The sequence below is a fragment of the Indicator indicator genome, unplaced genomic scaffold (assembly GCF_027791375.1).
Source record: "Indicator indicator isolate 239-I01 unplaced genomic scaffold, UM_Iind_1.1 iindUn_scaffold_54, whole genome shotgun sequence".
NCBI classification, from domain to species: Eukaryota; Metazoa; Chordata; class Aves; order Piciformes; family Indicatoridae; genus Indicator; species Indicator indicator.
In genome coordinates, this window is record NW_026539189.1 from 394,600 (window position 1) to 415,266 (window position 20,667).

Here is a 20,667-nt window from a genome sequence, read left to right on the forward strand (position 1 = left end):
TAGGAAGGCTTTAAATACTGTTACGGAAACGTTTCAGTTCGTGCTCGCTTCGGCAGCACATATACTAAAATTGGAACGATACAGAGAAGATTAGCATGGCCCCTGCGCAAGGATGACACGCAAATTCGTGAAGCGTTCCATATTTTTTTTTTTCCACTACCGGCGCCGTACACCCCAGCCCCGGGGGTCTCTTTTCTGCCCCAGCTCCATGCAGGGAGCTCCCCGAGACACGCGCCGTGGAGAGGGGGAGCCTGCCGCACCCCCTCGGTACAGTCCAGGTCAGCCCCAGGTGTGGCTGACAGTGTGCTGTGGAAACCCACAATGGGAGTTGGGTCCCAAAGGTAAGGGAGGCAATGTGCACCCCAAAAACTTTCATGCCCCTGGCCCTGCTCGGGACCCCGTGCAGTCGGGACACCTGGCTGAGAGGGTGAGACCCTCACCCCATGCTGGAGCATCCCAGATCAGGGGAGGAATGAAGGAGCAGCAGAAGGGGTCACAGGGAGAGATCCACCTGCCTAGGGCACGTCCAGGGTGAGGAAGACCCTGGCTGACCTGCAGCCACTCAGGAGCCATGAGGAAGCAGCTGTGGGGTGGCAGCAGGGCAGGGGGGACAAGGGCCAACACACAGCCCCCCCATGTTGTGTCCCCCATCCTGCTGTGCTCTCCATCCTTCTGTGCCACCCCATCCCATTATGTCCCCTGCCCTGTGTCCCCCCGAGGTGCTGCAGTGATGCAAGGGTGACCCAGTCCCCCCACGCAGTACTGTAGGTCTTTATTTAATTGCTCATTAACAGCAGAATCTTGGGTCCTAGGGCCAGCCCCAGCACCCAACCCTGCCTGGAGCACGGGGGCAGAACCCCCAATCTGTCCACCACAACCCCTCTGAGGGTACAACCCCACCAAAGGGGAGCTGGTACCAGCCCTGCCCAGGTGCTCTGACCCTCTCCAGCACCCAGACCATCTCATGGGGACAGTGGCCCCGTGTCAGTGAACAGGATGTGGCCAGGCCCCTCTGCACAGCTGTGGGGGTCCAGGGTGGCCAGAAGGCCCAGGACCCTGGGTCATAGTGGGGAGGAGTCCATGTGGCACCACTCAGACAGAGCTCTCCTGGTAGTTGTTGTCCTCCAGGAACTGTGTCAGTCTCATCCCAGGGCTGGTCACCGCCAGGGTCACATCCTGCCCTGGCTCCATGACCTCCCCAGGGTCCTCATCGCTCTGCTCCCTGGCGAAGTGCACAAAGACCTGCGGAGAGGGCAGGGTGAGGGGCAGCACCAGCAGGGCCCTGGCCCTCGTTACCCTCATGCCCTCGTACCCTGCCCACCTGATCGAGGGTGGTCTGGGACACGGAGTAGTCCTCGATGTGGCAGGGGCCGCGGTGGGCTGCCAGGACACTGAAGACGCTGGCCAGGGAGGCGGCACGGGAGGGCAGCTGGTACTGCAGCAGGCCCCCGTGCCGCTCCTTCAGCACGATGCCAGGGAAGTGCTGCCGCATCAGGCTCTCCACCGCCGCGGGGCCGGGGCCACCCACTCGCACCACCACCGTGTAGCCATCCCCGAACCTGCGTAGGACAGGAGGACGTTACCGCTGCGACTAGCCGCGTCCCCGCCCCCGGCAGGGCAGCCACCCTTTGCTGCCCTGGCACAGCCCCCAGCACCAGTACCTGTTCTTGAGGTGCTGGATGCTGCCCAGGCAGCGGAAGCGGCCGTTGACCATGATGGCCATCCTGGTGCAGAGTGCCTCACACTCCTCCATGCTGCCAGCGGTGGGAAGGTGTGAGGGTGGTCACAGGGGCAGGGGGATGGTCACAGGGGCAGAGTGGTGGTCACAGGGGCAGAGGGGTGGTCAGGAGCAGAGGGATGGTCACAGGGGCAGGGCGATGGTCACAGGGGCAGAGTGGTGGTTACAGGGGCAGAGGGGTGGTCAGGAGCAGAGGGGTGGTCAGGAGCAGAGTCGTGGTTACAGGGGCAGAGGGATGGTCACAGGGGCAGGGGGATGGTCACAGGGGCAGAGCGGTGGTTACGGGGACAGAAGGATGGTCACAGGGGCAGGGGGATGGTCACAGGAGAAGAGGGATGGTCACAGGGCAGGGGAACGGTCACAGGGGCAGGGGGATGGTCACAGGGGCAGAGGGGTGGTCACAGCAGAGGGGTGCTCCCCTTCGGGGGTGTCAAAGGGACAGAGGGGGTGTGGGGGCTCACCTGTGGGATGTGAGCACCACGGACCTGCCCTCCCGGATGACGCTGAGGATGCAGTCCCACAGGAACCGCCGGGCTCCTGGGTCCATCCCTGTTGTGGGCTCATCCTGCAGCGAGCCCCCACAGCAGCGGTGTCAGCCCGGGGAAAGGGGTCAGGGGGGGCTGCTGTGGGACCCCCTTACCCTCTGCTGTCCCCCACTCACCAGGAAGACGACGGGCGGGGAGCCGAGGAGGGCTATGGCGGTGGACAGCTTGCGCTTGTTGCCGCCGCTGTACTTCCCTGCCGGGCGGTCTGCGTGCGGCACCAGCCCCAGCTTGGCGATTCCCCACTGAGCCACCTGCCAGGGAAGGTGAGAGTGAGGATGGGGCTCCCCTGGGCTGGGGCAGGCTGGGACACGGACCCTACCTTGGGGGTCTCCTCCTCCGGGACCCCGCGCAGGCGGCTGTAGAACTCCAGGTGCTCCCGCCCCGTCAGCAGGTCGGTGATGGCATCAAACTGGGGGCAGTAACCCATGTGCTGCTGGACGGACTGCAGGTCGCTGAGCACGCTGCGGGGATGGGGACATGGCTGAGCACGCAGCAGGGACGGGGACAAGCTCCAGGGGTAGGGACGAAGCTGAGCACGCTGCGGGAATAGGGAGGAGCACATTGCAGGGACCAGGATGAGGATGAAGCCGAGCATAAGGACACTGCAGGGGCGAGGGTGAGGAGGAGCACAGGGTGGGGACAGGGATGAAGGTGGTGGGGACAAGAAGAGGGGCGACCAGCAAGTTGGCCACAAGGTCCTTCCCCATTGCCCACCTGTGCCCTTTCAGCCAGGCCTCCCCCAGTGTCACTTCAGTGTCGCCTGTCAGCATTTTGAAGGTGGAGGTCTTCCCTGCACCGTTCACCCCCAGGAGGCCGAAGCACTGTGGGGCACAGGCTGGGGGTTACAGCTGCTCCAGCCTTGCCCTTGGTGCCATCTGTCTGTCCATCTGTCTGCCTGGCACTCACCTCCCCAGGGGGGATGGCCACGCAGAGCCGGTTCACTGCTGGAGCCTTCCTGCGCCGGTACACCTGCATGGCACAGCCCAGGTGGCACCGGGTGCTGCCCGCCCATCACCCACCCCAGTGGGACTGGGGACTGCAGGACAGGCTGAACCCCACCTTGAGGGACAGGGCAGGGTCCCTTCCCATGGCACCCACCTTGGTCAGGTCCTTCAGCAGCAGGAGGTGGCCATCTGGGAGGGTGCTGCCCACCCTCACCCTCTCCCTGGCCACGTCCTGGTCCTCCTCCCCGAGCGAGGGCAGCTGCAGAGCCCGCGGCCTGGGGGCAACAGTGGCAGGGGCACTCCCAGGGCTGCCCACCCTGCAGCTGCCCCACGCCTGCCCCATGGCTGGTCCTCACCCCAGGCGCAGGAAGAAGCGATATTGCAGCAGGAGGGTGAAGATGAAGAAGATGATGCCCTCCACAGCCATGGCGAACATGTTCTTCCCTGCCAGCTCCCAGGACAGGGGGGACACAAAGCGCTTGTCCCCTGCAAGCAGCAAGAGAGGGGTTGTAGGAGGAGGGAATGCCAGGGAGGGCCTCCAAGCTGGCCAAGCCCCAATGCCCTCAGACTCACCAAACCTCTCAAAGGCATCAGCCATAGCCTGGTTCTTCACCATGTCGATGAGGCCTCGGCCAAGGCAGAAGTGGGGGAAAATCAGGAAAACTTTCTTCAGGATGCGGTTGATGTCATTGAGCTTCTGTTGAGGCAGTGAGGAGAGGGGGTGAGGGAGCTGGTGCTGGCCCAACAGGGATGGCAGGTGGGGGTCTGAGGCAGCCCAGAGCTCACCTGGTCCACGAAGAGCTCCAGCACGAAGGTGGCCACGCTGCCATTGATGCCGATGAAGAGGTTGATGCAGGTCAGGGCCACGTAGGCAGTGCTGGGGATGCTGAAGAGGAAGGAGGCTGGGTACATCAAGGGGGTGATGGACCAGCTACAGGGGCAGAGAGGCAGGAGCTGGCTGAGGTGCACCTACAGGAGGGCACCTTTCCCCCTTTACCATGACCCCCCTGAGCCAGGGCTGCCCCCCAACCCTGAGATGAGACCCCTTCTCCCCTCCCTGAGATCCATCCCTGGAGTGGGGCTGAGCCCTGACTGGGCTCCACTGGCCCTTCACCCGTAGAGCAGCAGCAGCAGCACCAGGGCAGGCAGGTTGGCAGAGGAGACGTAGGACTTCTGCTGGAAGCAGAGGAAGATGAGGATGACCAGCAGCGCGGGGACCAGGTAGTTGCACTGTGGGCATGGAAAAGCCAGGGAGAGGGTCACAAGGGTGCCCTGGCCCCCTGGGAGCTGCACCCTGTCCCTGTCCCCATCCCATACCATGTCCCAGGCGAAGTTGCCCAGCCAGTAGGTCACAGGCTTCATCCCGCTGACGAACTGCAGGTGCTTGGCCTTGCTGACCCTCTCCTCGATGAGGAAGAGCACGAAGCTGGCTGGGACGAAGGACATGGCGAAGATCACGCAGATGGAGACCAGCACGTCCACCGAGGTAGCCATCCTGAGGGGGACCAGGGAGTGGGGGGCTCAGCCGGGGACCAGAGCGACCCGGTGGGACCCTCCTCCCTGGCACTCACAGGGCGGCCTCTGAGAGCTGCTCCTTGGTGAGGTTCAGGGGGTGGTTGGTGGCTGTGATGCCATAGAGTGCAGGGTCGGTGCCAGGGGGCAGCCGGGCACGCAGCAGCCCGTTGCTGGCCACATTGACGAAGGAGACCATGGCGTGCCAGCCCTTGTTGTTGAACCAGACCTGCAGCCCAGAGCAGAAGGTGGCTCAGAGCCCTCCTCCTACCCTGGCACTGCCTCACACCCTGACAGATTCCCAGCCCCAGGTAGGTTTGGTCTTCCTTGGGCTGCTCCAGCCCTGGATGCTGCCCCAGTGCCATGTCCCCCACTGCCTCCCAGCTCTCACCCCCTGCAGGACCCCCAGCCCTGGGTGCACCTTGATGTTCCTGCGAGCATCCAAGCCCTCGATGAAGCGGCTCAGGTTGCCCAGGAGCCGGTCCAGGGGGCTGCCCTGGGTGTGGGAACACAGGTGAGGAGCGGGTTGAGACTGGAGCTCTCCCAGCACTGGGGTGCCAGAGCCAAGCCGTGGCAGCGGGGGTGGAGGGGGAGGGGTGTGGAGTGGCACAGCCCCAGCCGTACCGGTGTGATTCTGAACAGTGCCCGGAGCTCCAGCACCGCCTCGTCCACCTCCGCTGCCGACGGCAGGGCCTGGGAGCCCCCAGCCCCCAGAGAAAAGCCACCGTACCTGGGGGGAGAGATGGGCACCGCCAAAGCTGGCACCCCCCCGCGGAAACCCTCCCAGAGGCTTACGGTGAGTGGCACACAAGGAAGGGCCGAGGCTGCCCAGGTGATGGCGCTGCCCAACCCTACCGGAGACCTCCTGTCCCACCACACCCCATCTGCGGGGGACCCCAGCCCCTCCTCGGGCTCACCTCTGCTCGTTCACCCACTTCTTGTTCCTCAGCCTGAAAGAGATTGAACAGTGGGGAGAAACCCCCGCCAGGGGATGTTACAGCAGTGCCCACCCCCCAGCAGTTCCCCCTGGCTCTGCGGTGCCCTCCCTGCCTCCAGCCCCGGCTGGGCTTGGTACCCATTGCACCTCCCTGCTTCCAGCCGAGTGGCAGCCTGGGCCAGAACCCTGCCCCATCCCTCCCTGCGGTGTCCCCAGGGCGACCCCGGGATGTCCCCAGGGCACCCTCGAGGTATCCCCAACCCCAGCACTCACTCCCGACGGATGATCTGGGGGTAGGTCTTCACCAGGTAGTCGGAGATGTTCCTGCCCGTCAGGTTCTGCAGGACATCACCTGTGCCCCTCTGCACCTGTGAGGACGGACGGACAGGCTGGATGGACACACAGCCCTGCTGCCCTCCCCCCCGCTCCGAGCATCCCCTGCACCCACACCCAGCCGCAGTGCCCCAGGGGCAGTCCCGCTGCGAGCTGGAGCTTACCTGGGGCGGTGGGAGGCCCCCGGCCCCCTCGGGGCAGTCGGGCAGCATCCTTTGAGTGCCAGACCCACTGCACTGGCACGGAGGGGACGGCTCAGCTCGCGTCCAGTTCCCACGCTGCAGCGTTTCCAGCAGGGGCCGAGGGGCTGGGGGTGCTGAGAAGCCGTCGGGGTGGGACGCTGGGGGGCACGGCCCCGTCCTGGGCATCCGGCACCACAGGAGGAGAGAGACCCCCGTTAGCAGCCTGGTCTGAGCCAGGGGCATTGCCACCTGCCCCTGCTCACCACTGCCCATTGCCGCGGGGACGCCTGGGTGGGTCCCGTGGCACCGCACCCGCTGGCAGAGATGCTCCCGGGGGAGAGGTAGGCGCCGGGGTGGGGGCTGCACCCCAGTTGCCCTCTCCCAAGCCCTCCAGCCCCGCTGGTCACTCACGCCTCGCCAGCATCCTTCATACACTCGGTGCCAAATCCCGGCTCGGCCAGGAGAGCTGCCAGGAGCTGAGCTGTGCCAGGGTCCCCCGGGGCATCGTTGCTGCCGGGAGATATGGGGAGTGAGGTGGTGGAAGCAGGAGACAGGGGGACAGAAGGGGACAGGGGGACGGGGACAAACCTGAAGAAGGTGAACTGCTGCCCGTACATCCAGGGCTGGAGGCGCAGCGGGGGATACTTCCCAAAGGGTGGCACAATGAGGCTGAAGAGCAGCGCGATGCAGACAAAGACCGCGGGCAGGACGATCTGCCAGGGCCAGGGGTCAGTGCCGGATCCGCACCCTCCTGCCCCACCCCCTTCCCCACCCTCCTGCCACACCCTGTCCCCGTCCCATCGCCGTTTCCCGGCCGTACCTGTGCGAAGAAGCCGCGGGTGCTGCGTCGGGCGTGGAGCATCCTCTTGATGAAGAGGGCACGGAGCTGCTGGCGAGTGAGTGCCCAGCCCCTCACCCTGCGCCAGCCCTGCCCGGCTGCCCCGTGGAGCAGATCTGTCTCCTGGGGCTCCTCCACTGCAAGCACAGAGTCAGGTCTGGCCTCAGCCCTGGCAGAGAGGGTGATGAGGGGCAGGGGCTTCGTGCCAGGTGCCGTGCAGGAGGATAATATGCTAGGGACATGCCAGCAGGGATGGGGTGCTGTGTGCAGGGACGTGATCAGAGCCCCCCCAGCTCCCAGGTCCTACCTCGCTGGACTCCTTGGGCTCAGTGCAAAGGAGAGGAAAGAGGGATTAGAGCCAGACTGGCACCTGCCCAGGGCACAGACATCTCCCCAGACTACCACAGCCCCCCCTGACTCCCACAGCTGCTCCCATGCCCGCTCTGAAGGGGCCTGGATACCCCCCTTGGGATTTCATGTCCCATCCCAATCCCTGCACAGAGCTGGGCTCCCCCAAACCCAGCACCATCCTGCTCCTCACCCTGCCCAACACCTCAGGGAACACCCCAGAACCAGACAGAAGCATCCCTGAGCCGTCAGTGCCCACTGCCTGACTGAAAGGATGTGGGTAAAAGGAGATGCCCACTTGGATGGCTGTGTGCCCAGATGGACTCATGCCACAGCTCCAGTCCAGAGGGTGGAGGTGGAAGGCACCCAGCACAGGGATCCCATGTCCCAGCTCCCCTCTTCTTACCCAACTCCCTCTCAGATGCTTCCACATCCCTCCCCTCACTGGGGGCTGCTCCTCTCCTCGTGCCTGACAAAACAGGAGTGGAGACTGCCAGGGTGGGATGGAGGCCACAGCCTGTGACACCTCCCTGCACCCATGGGTGCTCCCAGGGGGGTCCTCAGCCCTGGGAAGGGCCCTGGGCTCAGCTCCAGCCAGCACCAAGGGGTTTTACCTGTGGTGTCAGTGTCCTCCTCCATGTCCTGGGCCACCTTCAGAAAGATCTGAGGGTGAGAGTGGGCTGGCATCAGACATGGGCACCAGCAGCCACCAGCCCAGCAAGGTCAGTCACCCTGATCATGGGCAGCCCCTGGCAGAGAGCTCCAAGACAACCCCTGGGGGCAGCCAAAGGCAGACCCCCAGGCCATAGCTCCTCTGGGTACCTCCTCCAGGGTGGTGTCAGAGATGCCATAGCTGGAGATGCCCAGTTCCCCCAGGCGGGCATCCAGCTCTCGGAACAGGTCCCCGAAGGCTCCGTCCTTGGCCCCGCTGTAGGGCAGGATGAAGTGCACCTCGTGCCCGATGTCCTCCACCAGCCGGGAGCTGGGCATCAGCTTCTGGATCAGTGCTGACAGCTGAGCCACATCTAGGGTGGGGGACAGGGCAGGCTGGAAACCCAGGCCAGGAGCTGGTGGCCAGGCCCTGGGCACCAGCCTGGGTTCCCTGGAGGGTGTGCAGGGAGCAGGAGGGCAGGGATCCCCTTCAGCCCCACCAGCTCAGGGGGCCCAAGGGCAGGCAGCAGGGCAGATGTGGGGCTGAAAGCACCCAAGGGCTGCCCTGGCTGACAGAGGACGTGTGGGGAGCACCCAGGGGGTGGTGCTGTGCTAAGGGCACAGGGAGGGTTGGGACCCTCACCCACGGTGCTGGCCTCACTGCCCCGCTCGCTGCCCAGGCCTGTGTCGCTGCTGTGCTCCGAGTCGCTGCCATCCTGTGGGAAACGTGGGGAGAGGGCACTTGGGGGCACGGCTTGGGGGGTCTCAAAGTCTATTCCACGATTCTATGAGAGGGCAGCTGGAGCCTGGTACCCTGCAGCAGGATCCAGCCCCAAGCCCAGGGCTTGGTGCCCCCCAGTAGGCAGGATGGAGGCACTGGGCACCCTTTGGGCTGATGCTCAGTGTGGGTAAAGCATTCACCTTCTTGGTGGTGCCAGGGACGGTGCCAGTGCTGCCGCCCGTGCCCCCCCGCTCCCGCTTCACCAGGGTGAGGTGGTAGCCGGTGCCCAGCCTGGCCTTGAGGAAGAGGGGGGAGCCGCAGCAGCAGAGCCGGCCCTGCGAGATGACAGCCGTGCGGTCCCCCAGCAGCTCCGCCTCGTCCATGTAGTGGGTGGAGAGGATGATGGTGCGGCCTGGGGGCAGGCAGAGGGCTGGACCCCAGACCCCCTCGCTGGGCAGCCGCCCAGCAGCGTTTCCCCCTGCCCGCCCGGCTGCTCCTCCGCTGCGGAGGGGCTCAGACGCATGCAGAGGGAAGTGGGGGCCCCCTTGTCCCCCCCAGCCCTGACCTTTGCGGTACTTGAGCAGCAGCTCCCAGATGCTGCGCCGGGAGTAGGGATCAACGCCGGCCGTGGGCTCGTCCAGGATGACCACCCTGGAGCCACCCACGAAGGCGATGGCCACGGAGAGCTTCCTCTGCATCCCCCCTGCAGGGCAGAGGGACAGCGTTGCGGGGGTGGGAGGGGGTGCCTGACCCCTGGCTTGGGTAGGCACCGGTCCTGACCCCTTCACACACCCGAGAGGTTCCTGGTCTGCTCCCGGCGCTTATGGGGCAGCCCTGTGTCCTGGATCAGCTGCTCCAGCTCCTCCTTCACCTGCTCCTCCGACAGCCCCTTCAGCCGCCCGTAGAACCAGACGTGCTCCTCCACCGTCAGGCTGGGGGAAAGAGGGCAGCGGGGAGGAGGGCACGGGGGAGGTTGGCAGGGGTGAAGTGGGGAGGGGTGAGGTGGACAAGGGTGAGGTGAGCAGGGGTGAAACGGGCAGGAGTGAGGTGGACAGGGAAGTGGGGAGGGGTGAGGTTGGCAGGGGTGAAGTGGGGAGGGGTGAAGTTAGCAGGGGTGAGTTGGGGAGGGGTGAGGTGGGGAGGGGTGAGGAGGGCAGCGGTGAAGTGGGCAGAGGTGAAGTGAACAGGAGAACAGAAGGGTGAGGTGAGCAGGAGTGAAGTGGACAGGGGTGAGGTGGACAGGGGTGAGGTTGGCAGGGGTGAAGTGGGCAGGAGTGAGGTGGGCAGGGGTGAGGTGGGCAGGAGTGAGGTTGGCAGGAGTGAGGTGGGCAGGGGTGAGGTGAGCAGAGGTGAAGTGGACCGGGAAGTGGACAGGGGTGCAGTGGACAGGGATGAGGTGGGCAGAGTCAATGTGGGCAGGAGTGAAAGAGGCAGCCCTGCTCCCAGCACTGCTCCCCTCTGCCCACCCTGCCCATGCCTACATGTCAAAGAGCACGTTGTGCTGGGGACACATGCCCATGGTCTTGCGGATGCTGTCGATGTCGGAGCGGATGTCCCAGCCCAGGATGTAGGCAGTGCCAGAGGTGGGGGGCAGGAGGCCGGTCAGGATGGACCTGGAGGGAGAACCAGCAGGGAACAAAGGGTCACAGAGCACCAGGTCAGCAGGGGTGCTCAGAGCTCAGCCTCAGGGGGAGCTGGATCTGGACAGGTTGTTCGGGGCTCTGAGCAACCTGCTCTGGTTGCAGGTGTCCCTGCTGACTGCAGGGGCTTGGAATGGATGACCTGGAAAGGTCCCTTCCAAGCAAACCAGTCCGACTCCATGATTCCACGACAGCACCAGGGCAGAGCCAGACTCAGCTCCTATCCTGAGTCATGGCCATGCAGCCCCTTCCTTCAAGCCCCTCCAGCTCACATGGTGGTGGTCTTGCCAGCCCCGTTGTGGCCCAGGAAGGAGGTGATCTGCCCCTCGTAGAAGTCCAGGCTCAGGCCGTTGACGGCGGCGCGGCCGCTGCTGCGGTAGATCTTCACCAGGTTGCGGATGGAGACTCCAGGTTGGAGCTGAGCAGGAGGCTCCTCTACCAGCACTGGAAACCACCAGAGGGTCACAAACCAGGCACCAAGCCTCAGCAGGAGCAGGATCCCTCACCACGGCAGGCAGGATCCTCTGCCAGGGGGCAGGACCCCCCCAGTGTGGGGCAAAGCCCAGCTTGAGCCCAGCTCTGTGGCTGCCACCCTGTGGCAGGGGCTCACCTTGGGGTGCAGTGAGTGTGCTGGTGGGGTATGGGGGGTGCCCAGCTGAGGATGGCTCTCCAAACCAGTAGCTCTTCAGGAAGGGGAAATTCCAGGGTTTGGGGATCCCATACTGACCTGCAGCAGTTGAGGATTGAGCAAGGCTTGGGCTTGGAGGTCTGCCAGGGGTCTGGGGGGGACCACACTCACCTGGGAAGACACCCTCAAGGTACCAGGTGGCCAGGCCATAGAGGCTGGCATCCAGCAGCAGCAGCCCCATGGCCGTGGCAAAGTTGTAGGGGTCTCCTGGCACAGGACTGGCAGCCAGGTTGTGCCACTGGATGCCTACTCCCTGCTCCTCATAGAGGGAGAAGTACTCACAGCCGAAGCCAAAGGCCACCGGTGACAGCAGGCTCTGGTGGCAGCAGGAAGAGCAGTGTGGGCAGCAAGACCAGCCTGGGGGGGGTTCAGCCCCAAAGCCCCCCACCTGGCACACCCCAGGACACCCGAGGGACAGTGGGGAGGGGGCAGCTGTGGCTGCTCACCACGAGGACACGGAGTGGGAAGGTGATGTGGTCACGCCAGGCGACACACAGCACGTAGGGCAAGTAGAGGGAGAAGTAGATGATGCCACCACAAGCTGAGGCCAGGTTGGCACGAGGGAAGAAGGTGCTGATGAGGAAGCACTGGCTGATGGTGGCCACCGAGAAGGTGCCAAGGAAGAGGAAGATGACTGCTGGGTCGCTGTAGGGCAGGATGTTTCCCAGCTGTGGATGGAGGCAGGTTGGAGCTCCCCGTGCCAGCTCCCAGCCCTGATGCTCCCCCATGCTGTCCCCCCGTGCCCTGCAACCTGCCTTAAGGATGAGGACGAGGAGGCCAGAGCTGAGAAGGAAGGGGATGAAGCTGCTGAGGAACCAGCTGAGCCAGAGGATCCCACTGCTCAGCCCCATGGTCTTCATGGTCTCCTTGAGCCGTGTCTCCTTCTCGTGTACCACCCCCTTGATGATCATGGCCACCGAGTAGATCCAGGCCAGAGTCATGAAGAGGGGCAGCGAGCGGTTCAGCACCCGCAGGAACCTGGGTGAGATGGCACCAGCCTGGCACCTCCAGCCTGGCGCCTCCAGCCTGGCACCCTGGTGCCACCGCTGGGCAGGGGATGCCAGGGGGGGCACGGACCACCCCCAACCCCCCACTCACACATCATCCACGTAGCAGGGGTAGGGCATTTGCTGGATGTAGACCCCCGTGCGGGGGGCAGCCCCAGCCTGCACCTGCACCACCGCCTGCTCCACCAGGTCCTGCAGGTAGACAAACCCCCCCCAGACGTAGCGCAGGTCGCTGAAGGGGTCAGCAGCAGGGCCTGGGTCCCAGAACCTAGGGGCAGAGCAGGGTGCTGGGAGGGGGAACGCCCCCAGCACGGGCACAGGCTGCTTGCCTGAAGGGGTGGACGTCCCCCAACCTGTCCTTGATCTTGTTGGTCCTGGTGACGTCGTCGATGTCCATGCGGATCTTGTAGCGCACGTGGTGGGGCAGCGTGGGGGCTGTGGCGTTGAGGGGGGGCTGGAAGACCACAGCTGCCCAGAACTGCTGCTCCTCCAGTAGCTCCAGGGCCCGGCCCACCAGTTGCTCCTCAGTGGCCACCGCCTCGATCTTGTCCAGGCAGACACACTGCAGGCAGGGCAGGCAGGGCTCAGTGGGGCGCAGGGTGCCAGCTCCCTCCCCTCCCCTCCCCCCCGTGCTGGTGGGTGACATCTACCTCCATGAACTGTGACAGTGTGCTCAGGGCAGCATCCACATCAGCGTACACTTGGTGCCAAGTGAGCCCTGGGCCTTTCCCTGGCTCTGCCAGGAACTCAGCCAGAGCTGACACCTTCCAGGAGGTACCATTGAGGAACCCATCCAGAAGCTGAGATATGCCAGGGGCCCGCAGCAGGTCCTGTGAAGCATCAGGGTACCTCAGGGTGATGCATCCCCCCACTGCACCCCCATAGGTTTATAGAATGGTTTAGGTTGGAAAGGGCCTTAAAGATCATCCAGTTCCAATCCCCCTGCCTTGGGCAGGGACACCTCTCACCAGCCCAGGGTGCTTGAGGCCCCATCCAACCCAAACACCTCCAGGGAGGGGGCATCCACAACCTCCCTGGGCATCCTGTGTCAATCTCTCCCCACCCTCACCGTCAAGAATTTCTTTCTGATCTCCAGTCTAAACCTGCCCTCCTCAAGCCCCATCCCACGCCCTGCCCCACCCCCACCCCACACTCCACCACAGCTCCATCCCTGGAGGCTGTGGGGATGACGCACCCGAAGGAGCTGCATCTCCAGGCTGCCGTTGAGGAAGGTGTAGATGCGAGGTCCTAGGTCCTGCCAGGCACCCCCAGCCTCCCTCAGCACCGCCAGCTCCCGGAAGGTCCTATTCACCTGCGTGGGGCAGTGGGTGAGGCAAGGAGGCGGTGAGACCCCCTCCAGCCCCTCCTACCCGCCCTCCAAGTACCCTCCAGCCCCCCACTCACCTCGGCCATGACGCTGTCGGGGCCGGGGCCGGGCGGGGTGTACAGGATCTTGCCGGTGAAGAGAGGCTTCACCCCTCGCCAGAAGATCTGCGAGACGGGGCTGGACTCCAGGCTGTGGAGCAGCTCCCGGCAGAAGGGACCTAGTGGAGGGGCACAGCCCAGCCTTCACCACCAGCCCCCCACCACCTGCCACACCGTGCCCACCAAACACCCCCCCCCCCCCAGCCCTCCTCAGCCTGCTCACTGCTGGCGCTGCCCGGGGCCTTGGCTCTCCGCTCTGAGCTGTTACGGTCCAGGAAGGCTTTGATGTCATTGTCCTCGTACCAGTTGAGGGAGGGCACCCTGAGCCCCCCGCCCTCGGGGTGCCCGCAGGCGATGCGGGACAGGGCTCTGAAGGTGCCCAAGCTGGTGGTGGTGCTGCCGTTGGGTGCCACCAGTGCCCTGAGCTCCTGCCGCAGCTCGGTGAGGCTGCTCATGGAGGAGACCTGGGAGGAGAGGGGTGGGGGGCAGAGGGACACCAAACACCACTGTGGAGGGCACGGGGGGAGGGAGGGGGGACACTTGCATGGGGAGCAAGGGATGGGGGTGCTACCTCCTCCATCAGGGATGCTGCATCCCGCAGGAAGGTGCCCAGGATTCCCACGGTGCCAGCGATGCCACCCATCTCCGAGCTCAGCTGTTCCTACAAGAGGGGGGCACAGGAAGGGGGTCAACACCTCCTTCAGGGAGCCCGGGGGTCTGCCCTGGCATCTTCCTGGCTGGACTGGGGGCTGGGGGCTCACCACCAGAAGCCGGGGGAGGTCGACCTGGGAGAGGAAGGAGCCCTCCATGGCACGGAGCTGGGTCCCGGGCAGGGCACAGAGCTCTCGCTGCAGGAGCTGGGTGGAGGCAGTGTCGCTCCCCACCAAGAAGCCTCCCAGCTCCGAGGCGTTGCAGACCACAGCCTTCAGCGGGCGGCCAGTGCCCACCAAGGAGAGCTGGTGGGAGAGGGATGGTCGTTCCCTGGCCCCCAGTACTGTGGGCACTGGGAGGAGCGGGCACCATGCTGAGACTCACGATGCGGGGGCTGAGCTGGGCACTCATCAGCTCGTCCACCAGCGCCGGGGGCAGAGATGTGTTGGTCTGGAGGAACTGTGAGAAGGTCTCATCCTTTCTCAGGTAGTCCCTCACTGGCAGAGCTGGGGGGCACAGGGGTCAGCCGGAGGGTCTCACTTCCCCAGCATCCCCCCATCCCCCCTTCCCCAGTGCTCACCCCTCCACTGAGCTCCACTCCCCCAGAGCTGGCGCAGGGTGGGCAGGAGCTGGGCGAAGCCACGCAGGAGCCGCTGCCCCTTGGCATGGAGCTGGATCTGCTGGGCTTCAGCCAGCAAGCGGGAGAGGCTGGGGGTGAGGGGAGGCACAGGGTGGGTGGTGAGAGCCTGGCACAGTCCAGGTATGCCCCACAGCCCCCTGGCCCCTGCCACTCACATGGAGGCATCAAAGTTGCCCACCGTGCCCGGGGCCTCTCCAGGTGTGGGGTGGCGAAAGCAGGGGTTGTTCATGTTGCAGATGATGCCCTGCAGCCAAGGCAGGGTTCCAGCAGAGGGCAGGGCCTTGTTAGGGAAGTGACCTGAGAGAGGAGGAGAGTTGGGGCCAGGGGGAGCAGTGTGGGACCCCCAGGGCCATGCACACATCCAGTGAGCTCTTGGCTCACATCCAGCTCCAACATTGGTCACCCCCAGTGCCACCAACCCCGGGGCCCACCGGGTTCCCATGTTGGAGGGTCTCCAGCAGGCACGGGGTGAGGCTTTGCCAAGCCAGAGGATGGCTCAGTGGGCATGGGGCAGCTGCTCCAGAGGGCACAGGATACTCACACTCATGCTGCTTGAAGGGGGGGTGAGATTGCCGCACCGAGATCAAGATGAAGAAGAGGAAGAGGGGCCACAAGATCTCGATGGCCAGCTGGACCTGCAGGAGACCCACAGTTGCAGGGGGTCCCTGTCCCCATCAGTGCCCAGGGCTCTGTCTGCCCCCACATCAGCACCCAGTGGCTCCAGGCACCCTCCCACCCGGGTAGCCACTCACCCGCTGCCGCCGGCGGTAGGTGAAGTTCTTCCAGAGCAGCAGTCCCAGCTGGGTGCCAACAGCCATGGTGGGGTGTGGGGGGGCATGTACCCTGCACCCCACTTGGCTTCAGCTGTGGGTGAGAGTGGGCTGGGTCACTGTCGAGCTAGGGGGTGACGGTCAGGACTTCACTTCCCTCTGGCTCAGGGCTTATGGCACAAGAGGCAAAGCGCTGGGCACGAGGCTGAGCTCCGGGGTTGGCAGGATCCAGCCTGGCATTCCTGCTGCAAAGCTCCTTTCCGGAGCAAAGCCCTCAAATCTCATCCCTTTCCCAACCAAAAGCAGCAAAAGCGGGCACGAGCTCTGCCAGCGCAGAGAGGGAGCCACATCACACCCTGTGCCCAGCACGAAGAGCAGCTGGGCACCACAGCACTGCTGCCACAGGTGTGGCTCCAACCCCCGGAGAGCCCCGGGCGGGGCTGGGACCTGCCCATGCCGCAGTTTCCCTGTGTGAGGGCCGTGGCCGGGTGAGGTCTGGGGCTTCTGGAGAGACCCTCAGCACCCCAGGAAAGGAAACTGCCCCACTAGGCTCCCGGCATGAGCTCAGACACCATAGATGCCCACCGAGCTGTGTTAGGACCCTGGCAGCTTTTTCCCCGACCCATCCCCAGCCCCGTTCTGGTGAGCCCCAGTGCCCAGCCAGCTCCTGGAGCTTTACTTGCCCCTGGACAGGAGCCAGCAATCTGCAGCCCCCCTAGGACCTGGCAGCAAAGTGTTGGCCTCTGCCTTCCAGCCACACAGGATGGCTTCATGCCAAGGCAGAGAGGTGGCACGACCGAACTCGCAGCTTCCTGCACGGTGAACACCCACGCCCCGGGAAAGCCAAGCTCCAGAGCTGCCCCCCCCAGTCACTGTGAGCTCAGGATACTCTCCCAGGACACCCCTGCTACCTGTCCCACCAGCGTGGGGCAGTGGCTGAGGCTGCAAACTCACCCAGCTGCCCTCCTCTCTCCTCCTGAGCCCTCCAAACCTGGCCAGGCTTGGGCAGGAGAACAGGCAGGGAGAGAAGGCAGGAGAGTGGGCAGGGGAAGAGGCAGGAGGGTGGGCAGGAGAAGAAGCAGGAGGGTGGGCAGGAGAGGAGGCAGAAGGGTGGGCAGGAGAGGAGGCAGGAGGGTGGGCAGGAGAGGAGGCAGAAGGGCGAGCAGGAGAACAGGCAGGAGGGCGGGCAGGGGAAGAGGCAGGAGGGTGGGCAGGAGAACAGGCAGGAGGGCGGGCAGGGGAAGAGGCAGGAAGGTGGGCAGGGGAAGAGGCAGGAGGGTGGGCAGGAGAAGAAGCAGGAGGGTGGGCAGGGGAAGAAGCAGGAGGGTGAGCAGGAGAACAGGCAGGTGATGGCTGCCCACTGCCACTCTGCCCGTACCCAGGGCTAAGCCAGGGCCCAGATAAGCGGGCACCAGGCAGCAGGATTAGGATCCCGTCTGGGAAATCCGGTTAATCAGCCTGTAGGGCCAGACACGAGTGGGATCCAGGGGGGATGATTCCTCTGAGGGGGGTACCAGGGTTTGCAGACATCTGTGCCACCCAGCCGGGCTGCAGTGGAAGCCGGGGGGGACCCAGTGCCCCAGCCCTGGGAGGTGTCTGCCAGTGTGGGGGTGACGCTGGGGGACAGAGGTGGTTGGTGCCGGGACCGGGGGCTGCTGCGGGCCTTCGGGGTGCCCGACCGGGGGCAACGGCTCTTCCCGGGATAAAACAACCTCAAAACCACGGGATCCTCCCAGAAAGGGACTCGCGTGGGAATCTGCTCACTCATCCCACGGGCGGCAAACACGCCCCAAAGCTGCAACCGGGAGCACGGCGATTCCCTCCAAGCCAGGCAGCCCACGGTCCCGGTCCCGGTCCCGGTCCCAGTCCCGGTCCCGGTCCCGGTCCCGGTTCTGCCTCACCTTGCTCTGCGCTGGGCGGGGGCAGAAGGACCCGGGAGGAGATGATGGGGACAGGTTCGGGGGGTACATGGACAGACCCAGGGGGATGACGGGGACATGGGAACAGCCCCGGGGGCACATGGGGACAGGCTTGGGGGACGTGAGGACATGGGGACAAGCCGACAGCGGACGCGGACATCTCTAGGGGGGATACAGGGGCAGCTCGGGGGGACACGGACAGTCCTGAGGGGGATATGGAAACAACTTGGGGATGGGGGAACTGGGACAGTCCCATGGGTGATACGAGGACAGCTCGGGGTGGGGGGGACACGGAGAGCTCCAGGGGGACACGGGGACAGCCCCGAGGGGGGAGGGGGTCTGCGGACAGCCCCGGGGCAGGACGGCGCCGCCGCGGAGCCGAAGCCCATCCGAGGCCGGCAGCCGCCGGCACAGCCCCTCCCGCTCCCGCCCCACGGAAGCAGCCCCCGGCCCGGGGGGACCCCCTTTACCTGCTTACAGCCGCGGCCCCTTTAAGAGATGCCGCGCGCTCCGCCGGGCTCGCGCCTGGGCCCCGCCTTCCCCCGTGACGTCATGGGAAGATGCTCTTAAAGGAGACCAAGCGAATGGGGATTGGGAGGATGATTGTTAGAGGGGGTGGGGAGGAGCCTGTGTGTGTGTGTGTGTGTGTGTGTGTGTGTGTGTGTGTGTGTGTGTGTGTGTGTGTGTGTGTGTGTGTGTGTGTGTGTGTGTGTGTGTGTGTGTGTGTGTGTGTGTGTGTGTGTGTGTGTGTGTGTGTGTGTGTGTGTGTGTGTGTGTGTGTGTGTGGTGTGTGTGTGTGTGTGTGTGTGTGTGTGTGTGTGTGTGTGTGTGTGTGTGTGTGTGTGTGTGTGTGTGTGTGGTGTGTGTGTGTGTGTGTGTGTGTGTGTGTGTGTGTGTGTGTGTGTGTGTGTGTGTGTGTGTGTGTGTGTGTGTGGTGTGTGTGTGTGTGTGTGTGTGTGTGTGTGTGTGTGTGTGTGTGTGTGTGTGTGTGTGTGTGTGTGTGTGTGTGTGTGTGTGTGGTGTGTGTGTGTGTGTGTGTGTGTGTGTGTGTGTGTGTGTGTGTGTGTGTGTGTGTGTGTGTGTGTGTGTGTGTGTGTGTGTGTGTGTGTGTGTGTGTGTGTGTGTGTGTGTGTGTGTGTGTGGTGCTGGAGCCCCCGACCCGACCCGATGGTCCTCCACTGCCCTTCCCCTCCTGCAGAGCTCTGTCCTGCCACACCTATGCCACACCCCCTGCCCCGCCCATGCCACACCCTGTCCCTTCCCACGCCACACACATGCCACACACTGCCACGAGAATTGGTCCCCTCGGGAGCCCCACAGGGCAGCAGAGCCCAAGCCATGGGTGGGCTGAGGACCCCTCCCCGAGGGGACCAAGGTAGTGGGCAGGGAGAACAAACCCCCAGACCCTATGTTCCTACCATACAGGGTCCCCAGGGACAGACCCCTCACCATCAGGGCCCCTGGAGCTGTGGCAGCCTCAAGGTGGGGACACTGGGGAGGTCGTTGGGGTGCTGAGGGGGCAGCAATAGCTACCAGAGAGGGTTCCACTGGCAGAGCTCGCTGAGTCATGCCATGGCAGCATCACCATGCTGGCAGCAGGGCACTGCCTTGGCTCACTGCCAGGGCACGGGCAGGGTCCCCTGGGAGTTGTGCTGAGCTCCTCCGGTTACGGTCTGGCTGGAGAAGTGGTGCTGACCTGGTCTGGATAGAACCTGCCTGGAGCAGTGGTGCTGACCTGGTCTGGATAGAACCTGCCTGGAGCAGTGGTGCTGAGTTGGTCTGGATAGAACCTGCCTGGAGCAGTGGTGCTGACCTGGTCTGGATAGAACCTGCCTGGAGTAGTGGTGCTGAGCTGGTCTGGATAGAACCTGCCTGGAGCAGTGATGCTGAGTTGGTCTGGATAGAGCCTGCCCAGAGCAATGGTGCTGACCTGGTCTGGATAGAACCTGCCTGGAGCAGTGATGCTGATCTGGTCTGGATAGAACCTGCCTGGAGCAGTGGTGCTGAGTTGGTCTGGATAGAACCTGCCTGGAGCAGTGGTGCTGAGTTGGTCTGGATAGAACCTGCCTGAAGCAGTGGTGCTGAGTTGGTCTGGATAGAACCTGCCTGGAGTAGTGGTGCTGACCTGGTCTGGATAGAACCTGACTGGAGCAGTGGTGCTGAGTTGGTCTGGATAGAACCTGCCTGAAGCAGTGGTGCTGACCTGGTCTGGATAGAACCTTCCTGGAGCAGTGGTGCTGACCTAGTCTGGATAGAACCTGCCTCCCCTTGCTCTGGGGTAGTGGTGCTGAGCTGCTCTGGTTACATCCCGGCTGTCGGCCTAAGCAGGAGGATCACAGCTCCCTGAACTGCAGCTTTTCACCCCAAAAGGTAGATCTGTGCCTGGACAGGACCACCAATGAGCACAGAGCCACCACAGCCACCTGGCCCACCTTGGGGGGCCCGCTTGGGTTTGGGGTCTGCAGGTCAAGGGGATGCTGAGTGCCAGCAATGCCCAGCTGGGCTCCATGGCATGGCACAGTGTGTCCTCTGCAGAGCTTTTTATTGCCCACGCTCAGGACCCACGCACGGTGGCACCGCAGCAAGTTCCCAGCTCCCACTCACCCCTCCAGGGCACACAGCCCCACGGCCTCCCCATGCTCCGGGGTCTCACCCAGGTGTGCAGCAGCTCCCACCTGCTCCTGGCACCGAGACCCTCCCCCCCAGCACTGACACAAAGAGCATGCACCAGAAACTGGCTCCAGATTAAGTTAAAAAGCCTTTTTTTAATATATATATATATATATATATATATAAAACAAAGGTTCAGCATAAGAGCATCTGGATCAACCCCCCCAGGAGGTGATGGAGCTGGTGGGCACAGAGAGATGAGCTGGGCACAGAGAGGAGCTAGGCACAGAAAGGAGCTAGGCACAGAGAGGGGCTGTGCCATGCGCCAGCATTCCTTGCCCCACTGCCCTGGCAGGATCCTGTGGTGCAGGATGCAGCCACCAGCATCAGCCTTGGCTCCAGCAGGCTGGGTGATGGCATTGCTGTGGCTCCTGGCGTGCCAGGGATGCCAGCTGCCAGCCCTCAGCCTCTGAGCCTTGGTCCCTAAAATTCTGCCAAAAAAAAAGAAAAAAAAAAAAAGAAAAGAGAAAGAAAAGAAAAAAGGGAAAAAAGGAACAAAAAAAAAGAA

At 64.1% G+C, this 20,667-nt stretch overlaps 1 protein-coding gene and 1 non-coding gene across 2 annotated transcripts; one reads left to right on the forward strand and one right to left on the reverse strand.

Moving 5' to 3' along the window:
- Positions 1–40: 40 nt before the first annotated feature.
- On the forward strand, positions 41–147 carry LOC128980043 (U6 spliceosomal RNA). The gene has a single exon (XR_008489465.1). It is a non-coding gene; the product is annotated as a U6 spliceosomal RNA (small nuclear RNA).
- Positions 148–1,092: 945 nt separating this feature from the next.
- ABCA7 (ATP binding cassette subfamily A member 7) lies at positions 1,093–15,618 on the reverse strand. The gene is made up of 50 exons (XM_054398437.1): positions 15,553–15,618; positions 15,342–15,435; positions 14,956–15,097; positions 14,741–14,868; positions 14,545–14,666; positions 14,271–14,465; positions 14,081–14,170; positions 13,736–13,973; positions 13,489–13,628; positions 13,280–13,396; positions 12,735–12,914; positions 12,438–12,646; positions 12,176–12,352; positions 11,833–12,055; positions 11,524–11,745; positions 11,189–11,393; positions 11,000–11,116; positions 10,662–10,833; positions 10,231–10,362; positions 9,542–9,681; positions 9,315–9,452; positions 8,950–9,161; positions 8,672–8,744; positions 8,200–8,402; positions 7,992–8,040; positions 7,784–7,846; positions 7,337–7,354; positions 7,012–7,166; positions 6,780–6,904; positions 6,603–6,701; positions 6,174–6,369; positions 5,950–6,044; positions 5,657–5,689; positions 5,364–5,469; positions 5,161–5,235; positions 4,799–4,968; positions 4,545–4,722; positions 4,342–4,457; positions 4,014–4,158; positions 3,801–3,924; positions 3,584–3,713; positions 3,382–3,502; positions 3,190–3,252; positions 2,998–3,104; positions 2,603–2,744; positions 2,400–2,534; positions 2,200–2,303; positions 1,662–1,754; positions 1,322–1,559; positions 1,093–1,242 (listed from the first exon to the last, which is right to left on the reverse strand). The coding sequence occupies exons 1-50, from the start codon at positions 15,616–15,618 to the stop codon at positions 1,093–1,095; spliced, it is 6,765 nt and encodes a 2,254-aa protein (XP_054254412.1).
- Positions 15,619–20,667: the final 5,049 nt, after the last annotated feature.